This window comes from Phoxinus phoxinus (assembly GCF_949152265.1).
Source record: "Phoxinus phoxinus genome assembly, chromosome: 13".
Taxonomy (NCBI): Eukaryota; Metazoa; Chordata; class Actinopteri; order Cypriniformes; family Leuciscidae; genus Phoxinus; species Phoxinus phoxinus.
Genome location: NC_136888.1, coordinates 25,299,840 through 25,307,833, shown reverse-complemented (window position 1 = coordinate 25,307,833; position 7,994 = coordinate 25,299,840). Strand labels below are relative to the sequence as shown.

At 37.9% G+C, this 7,994-nt stretch overlaps 1 protein-coding gene across 1 annotated transcript; it reads right to left on the bottom strand.

Moving 5' to 3' along the window:
* Nucleotides 1–315: 315 nt before the first annotated feature.
* Nucleotides 316–7,790, bottom strand: LOC307009121 (uncharacterized protein). The gene is made up of 2 exons (XM_079632601.1): nucleotides 7,600–7,790; nucleotides 316–976 (listed from the first exon to the last, which is right to left on the bottom strand). The coding sequence occupies exons 1-2, from the start codon at nucleotides 7,648–7,650 to the stop codon at nucleotides 449–451; spliced, it is 579 nt and encodes a 192-aa protein (XP_079488727.1). The 5' UTR covers nucleotides 7,651–7,790; the 3' UTR covers nucleotides 316–448.
* Between the last annotated feature and the right edge of the window lie 204 nt (nucleotides 7,791–7,994).

Below are 7,994 nucleotides of genomic sequence, written 5' to 3'. Positions count from 1 at the left end.
ATAAAGTATAATCCAAAAACATAATCCATTAAACAGGCAAGAGGTCATAAACGCATGCAAACAATCCAAAACAAACACCAGGCAGGAAACCCAGTCAAACAGGGTAATCCCAAAAGAGTCAAACAAGGCAATCCAAAAAACAGGCAAAGGGCCAAAACCATGGGACAGGAAACCAGAAGAGCATTAAGAAATGCAGTGTAATACATACAAGACTTCGCAATGAGTGACTGAGTTAACCAGGTTAATATAGACAGAGTTTTACAAGGGTGAATGAGAAACAGCTGAAACTAATCAGGGATAATGAGTCCGGGCAAAGGATTCTAGGAAATGCAGTTCATGGTGGGATGACAATGGTCTGGGGAGGAGTGCTCTTTGGTGGATATCCTGGGCTCTTCAGCTAGTGATCGTGACATAGCCCCCTTCTTAAGGAGTGTATTCCAGACGCTCCTCAAAGAGTCCCAGAAATCCAGAAGGGAGGTGGAGAAGGGGCAGGACAGAGGGCCAGGTCCATGTAGTGGAGGTATGGCTGGAGACTGAGGCGGATCGGGAAGCCAGAGTGGCGCAGACTGGGCAAGTGGCCAAGGCAGAGCAGCAGGGTGACCAGGGTGGAACTGACAGAGCTGAAGACCACCAGATGGCCACTAGCCTGGCAGCTGTAGATCCCCATGGTGTAGCAGATGACCACCACAGCAGCATAGATGGGACTGAAGATCCCCTCAGTGGAGCAGAAGACCACCACAGCAGCGTAGACTGGACTGAAGATCCCCTCAGTGGAGCAGAAGACCACCACAGCAGCGTAGACTGGACTGAAGATCCCCTCAGTGGAGCAGAAGACCACCACAGCAGCGTAGACTGGACTGAAGATCCCCTCAGTGGAGCAGAAGACCACCACCACCACAGCAAAGCTGGCGGGCTGATGACCACCAAGGTATTGCTGAGGACCACCACAGAGGAGCAGGCGGGACTGGTGCATATACTGCAGGGAATCAATGTGCATTTGTATACAGTGCAATATGGAAACTGAACTTCAATTTTTAATTAAAAGAGTATGTGCATGAGTCTGAAAGGTGCTGACTAAATTATGTGCTTAGTTTGTATGGTGCTGAGTAAAGCCCGACTTTATGAAGTGCTGAATAAGCATGTGCATGAGTTTGTAAGGTCAGTGAAGGAGATGTGGATGCACCTACTGACAGCTACCCGTGAGATCAACTTTAAATTATACATAAAGAGCCAAACTGACAAAGACAATTTCTATAACCTGTGACAAGAGCATCTGACTGATTAACCACAGGAAAGTTTCATCCTGCAGGTAAATCTAGTGATCTGCAATAAAAGTTTGGTTTGTAGTTTCTCTTTCATAACATAAATTAACACAGTTGCACCTCAAGTATAACTTTGAAACTGTTGTGGCATTCAATGCTGCTAGATAAGGAGCAACTTGCTATACCATCAGCTGGCTTGACGTTTGTTGATTTGTCAAGCAACAATTGATGTGCTTCATAAATACAGTTGTAATCAAAATGATTCAACCCCCATTGCAAATCAGGTATATTGGCTAAATTTACAGACTTTCAGCTGTTTGCAATTAACAAACCAAACAAAAGTAATTGAAATAGCTCAACACAACAAATGTTTCAAGTGGTTTCCGCAAATTCAACTGAAAATGCAACTTTTAATGACTTCTGCAGTCTCAAAATGAATTAACCCCTTGAAAAGAATCCCTCACAACAGCACAAATCTGCAAAAAAAAGTTGTCTCAAGCATACCTGATGCAACTAATCAAGGGCTTCATTAGTTGCACCAGGTGTGCTTGTGCTAGAACACATGAAATATCTGAACTGGCTGGTTTGTCGAGTGTCACGTTTGACTGCATGTTATAAATATGGCTAAGTCAAAAGAGAGGTCCAAACAGTTAAGAGAAGAGTTTCCTTCACAAACAAGGAACAGGATCTAAAAAGATAGCGAATGAACAAAAAGTTCCTAGAGACACCGTTGGAAGGATAGTTTGCAAGTTCAAAGTTAAAAGGACAGTGGTTACACTACCTGGGCAGGGCAGAAAAAGGATGCTATCAATGGTTGTAACCAGATTTCTGAGAAGGCAGGTTCAGAAAAACCCTAGAGTGACTGCAAAAGACCTGCAGTGCAGCAAGACTTAATGGCAACAGGCACTGATGTTTCAGCTTGAACAGTAAGGCGCATACTAAACGCATGCCAGAACTCCAAGATGTACACCCCTACTGACCCAAAAGCACAAGAAAAGTCAGCTTTTCACCACCAATACTTGACTACAGTTCAGCATGGTGGTGACTCGATGATGCTCTGGGGCTGCTTTGCATCCTCTGACACTGGAAACCTGCAGCGTGTGGAAGGCAAGATGGATTAATTGACGTATTAGGAAATCCTAGTAATTCTGTCAGTGAGGAAGCAGAAGCTTTGGTATCATTGGAGCTTCCAACAGGACAATGGTCCAAGCATACTTCAAATTCCACCAAGGCTTGGTTGCAGAAGAAGTTCTGGAAGATTCTACAGTGGCTAACTGGCCATCACAGTCACCTGACTTGAATCCCATAGAAAATCTCTGATGGGATTTGAAGAAGGCGCGCAGCACGTAAACCCAAGGACATTGCTATACTGGAGGCCATTGCTCATGAGGAATGGGCTAAGATTCCTCAGAAACGCTGTCAGAAGCTAGTGTCTGAAAAGACAAGCTAGATAAGCTAGATCTATAAGCTAATACATCAAGTTTGCAGCAGGTCATAACAGCAAAAAGGGTGTTCTACTAAGTACGAAAGATGCTTGCCATGAAGGGATTGAATAATTTTGAGACTGCAGCAGTCATTAAAAGTTGCTTTTTCAGTTGAATTTGGGGAAACCATTTGAAACATTTGTTGTGTTGAGCTATTTCAATTACTTTTGTTTGATTTGTTCATTGCAAACAGCTGAAAGTCAGTACATTTTGCCAATAAACCTGATTTGATTTGCAATGGGGGTTGACTAATTTTGATTACAACTGTATTAGGTAAATAACTGGGTAATTTATGTTGTAGAACAACAGGAAAAATTCTGATATCCTGCTTCAGGATATAGTTTCTCTTAACTCATTTTCTTTTTTTGTAGACTTGAAAGCGTCAAAGAGGGTCAGAACGTCCAGCATTAAAATCACAACAAAATGTTCTTTATGAGAGCAGATCTGTTGCAGAAGTTAAACTTAGAAGTATAAGAAGACACATGCTGTCATATGAAATGTCAGTGCATGCACTTTGTCTCCATATAAAATACATTATGTTATTTTCTCAAGTGTGAAACATTTTTCTCTCTCTAGATCAAATATGGAAAGGACATGAAAGCATTTCAGGCTTCTCTGTTGACTGATGTTCATGGAGAGTTTTTCTTGTGATATGGCAGCCCAAGGCCGGCTTTACAATCATTGGGAGGGGATCAAATTTAATATCTGACCTGAGAGGGATGATTCAGCCTTATTACAAACAAAGGAACTGTATTGCATACAATTCTTATTGCCAAACCCTTTAGGGCAAAAAGTTAAAATACGGATATATAACCATCTATGGGACTAATTGTGAATTCATAGCTTGAAAAAATAAATAACTTTATAATTTTTGGAGCATCCCTGCTTACAGTATGTGTTGCAAATAGACATTGGCATCTTTTAATACCTCAGGTTGTGGTTTGGATCACATCTTCCAAACTGGCATTTGATAATGTACCCAAATGCCTGACTTCCACAACAACCAATGAATGACTTATATTCTTCATCTCTGCCCTCACTGCTTCTATCCCCCTTATCCTTAACTTCTTTTATAACTACAATCTCATTTCCTGACACTCTGCTCTCACAATCACCAATACCATCTGAAATAGTTATAACTGTGTCTCAACCTAAAACCTCTCAGTCTCAACCTAAAACACAGGCATAAAGGCTTTTATACTGCCTGCCAGTGCTAAACAATAGTTCCAGAAAATGTATCCCATGAGGACTTTGTCATTTATGCATGACGCACACATTTTTTGGTCATTGTTTTCATAGAATGTGCATGAAAAAATGTCAATAAAAAACTTTCGAAATTTGGATGTACAATAAAAAAAATGAATTTATATGTATTTTGTAGTCTAAAATGAGCACACTCTCTCTAGTGCCTTGAGAGCACGTAACCATTTTATCGGCTGAAGGAGATGTCATATCACATTCCTAAAATTACATTTTATTGGTTTAAACATTATTATTGTATTTTAAAAGCAGTTTGTCTAAATTAATTACAATAATATGAATGCATGTGAGCTGATTTGATTGTCCTCTGAATCTTGTTAGGAAAAATTTTGTGGAATTCTGTAAAAAAATAAAACACAGAAAACTAAAAGGGAAACTCGCCTATAATAACGGTATTTATTCTCAAAGACAAGTCTTGCTTATTGAGCTTACTGGTCAAAACATGTAAAATACAGCATAACAAATTACTAGAAGATACTTTTGCAGTGGTTGTACATTACAAACCGGGTTGAAGACAAGCTCGAAAGGTTGTTTTTTTTTTTTTTGGTCGGGTTCTTTACTGCTTTCCTTGAGCAGTAAATAACAGGCAGCTAAATGGCTTGGAGAGGGTCAAGTGATTGAGTGCTTTCAGCATATATTATACTCCACACAAAGGATATATCTGAAGCACACTACTGGTGTCGTAAGTGAGCGGTTTAATGTGCTGAAAGAGGCACTACGCTTTAATCTTTTGCATATTGCTGAAAGCTACATAATTTAGCTTTTTTTTCTATTATCAGTATTCCAATTCCACATAATGCTTGCTCAAACTCATATCATTATATATAATATATATCATATTTCTTTTTAGAAATATGATTTATATTTATTAAATATATTATATTTTTGGGTTAGACATGGCAACTTATGATATATTGATTATTTGTTTAAATAATACAATTATTTATAAATAATAATTTATTATTTATAAATAATAAATTGCTAGCATAATGCCCTATTGTTTGAGCTACAGATGTGATCTAATTTAATGACTATGTTATTTTGGGTTCACTCTTTTTCTGTTCTTAATTTCTCTCTTTTTTGGAATTATGCCATTCTCTTTAGTTTTCCATTTAAGAACAGAGGACAGAGATAAGCGAATGAGGTTTCTAAGAATAGCTGAAGCTTCACAAAGTTTAATTCAATAAAACTCAAATAAAACTGTATCTGCCATTAAATTATCTGTTGTGTGACAAATCATGCAGTTTTAATTAGAGCAATCAAACTTTAAAAGAGACCAGTAGACATGGGCTGGACTGCTGACAGACATTACATTTCCAATTCTCTCTGTGTATTATGAATGAGAATTTGAGTGGGAAAAAAAAAGAAAATTCCCTTCCTTTATATGAAAAAAAAAATGCAATAGATAACAGGATATTTTGTAAATGAGACCTATAGGAATATCACTAAAATAAAATAAAAACATTATTTATGCATATCACAAATTAATATTTGCTTTATCACAAAACATATTTTTATTACTACAACATTTTATCTCAGCGTTTATTATAATTCAATTTATATTTATTTTCTATGTGTGTGTCCCATACAGAAACACAGTTTATGAGGTTTTAGGGACCATAGTCAATGCCTTTGATAAGTCAGCTATGTGCAGCAGAACGTCTGTAACAGGAAGTGACCTATTTGCTGAAATAAGGTTAAATGCTAGACGTCCAATCATTATTCTGAGAGATGACAGGCGAATCTAAACTCTAGCCTATATTAGAAACTCATGTCAAACACATGCTGCATCACATGACAGAGAAACGCAATGACCCCCCATTCTTGCAACAGCACTTGATGTGATGTTCTGAAAAAACATCACAGCCAGTTAATACATATAGGCTATATTTTTTTTTGGTTAGGCTAATTGTTTCATTTGAGAAAGGATGATCAGATTTATTAATACATTTATTCAGAGATGCATTTCTGCAGTGCTAATTAGATTTATAATCTAAACTGTTTCCAAGCAGTGAAACCCTATTATTTAATCTATAGTGAAGGTAAATAATTTGCTTATCTTTTCTTGTATTATTATTGTTATTAGTATAGACCTAGTAGTAGTAGTAGTAGAAGTAGCTTAGTATAGTTTATTTTGTATATTTTTTATTAGATATAGTTATACAAGACAACAAATAGTATCAACATGTAAAACAAGAACCGGAACAAACACCATGTGGAGAGAAAAGAAGAAGAAAAAAGACAAAACATACAATAATAATACAAGAAAAGAAAAGCAAATACATAAAGGAGATACAATCAATAGAGCATGTTAAGACAAGAAAATGTGACAAAATTTAAAGGGGGGCGATTTTAAAGAGAGCACAACAAGACAATGTTTTCCTTGCTTTGGTCTTCTCTGAAACAGAAAGCGTTTGAAGGTATTGGTGAAAATCGTTGAGAAAAACTTAATGGCTTATGATTAGAACATGTACATTTATGAATATGAACTTTTGCTAGGAGAAGTAATAGATTTATAAAGTAAAATTATATTAATTTTATATTAATACTGCATATTAATGAAACCAAATATAACATATTTCCAAAATAAAGAAAAATGAGAAAAAGCTAATTTTCCCCTGCAAAAGCTCTTCCAATTTTTTTTTGCTATAGTTACAGTCCCAAAACAAGTGCAGTTTCATCTTGTGCATTAGAGAAATCACATTTTATGTCAATGTCACCTTTTTTAAGGTAACTATTCACTAGATAGCATCTATGAATTAATTTAAATGAGACTTCTTTGACTTTATTTACAATAAGGTATTTATGTGGCAATAACCAAACTTTTCCCCAGTCCACAATGTTCACAAAATTGCTCCAATGGGTAATTAGCCTACTTAAAATTTGGTAACAACATCTTTCCGAAAAAGAGCACGAATGGACCTATTGCTAGAATATGGAACTAGACAAGTCTTGCTCACTACTGTTTGAGTGGGAGCAGTAAGCCAATACGCCAATTAATTTACATATCTTAGCTTATCATGTGACATCAACATGGCGGGGCTCATGAGAGGGCGACCTACATATGTAGCCTACTTACCGGTACGTACCCATGTTAACTGTGAAGTACCATTCTGTGTTCCGGATGATTTTTTTTGGGCGGGGCTAAAACGGTGGCGCCCCTACCGCCCCTAGCCTACATGATGACGCACTGGAGCCACTGACGCTGCCCCCTCCCCTAACAATTAGAGCACATTCACATCAGTTTGCCGCTGTCAGTGAAGTATTACTAGACAGCATCAGAGTTTAGGAAGAACATCTTTACTAGGGATCAACGTGCTCCACATAACATTACATCCGGTACACGCACACAGCGTATTACATGACGTATTACGTATCACAACAGTCAGTAGTAGCCTACTATTAGCAAAAAATAAAAATAAATTAATAGTCTACTATTAGCCTACAGTTTGCTAGCTAGCTATGCCTTCGTAACGGAAATGCGTAGGCTACTACTTAGATGCGATCACGTACAAAACAGATCGGTGTCCTTATTTACATTTCCGAAAAACGATCACATCAAGAAGAGGTGGATTAATTTTGTGAAGAGTCACCTTGATGGAGAGCTGAGGATCGCCGCCAAAACCCGCCTCTGTAGTGATCATTTTACACGGGATAGATTTATAAACTTTCGTCGGAGACAAATTGGGATTCGCTGATAATCCGCTGTTACTGGTGAATGGGGCCGAATCGATCTCCCACCTCGGCCTTCATCCTCACGTCGCGCCGACAACTGATGCCACTAATGAGTGTAAGTTGCTTTCTTGTGTGCTTGTTATAATTATAGTAGGTAGTCCCATAGAGTAGACTATAAAAAATAGGGTAACTCCACAGTTGAGTGTGACGACTGCAGCTTTCCCGCGAGTGGGCGTGGTTTCAGCGCAGCCAGCGGACACGCCCCCATGCGTTTGAGAGACTACTGCTAATTTTTTTCAAGATTTTGATATCT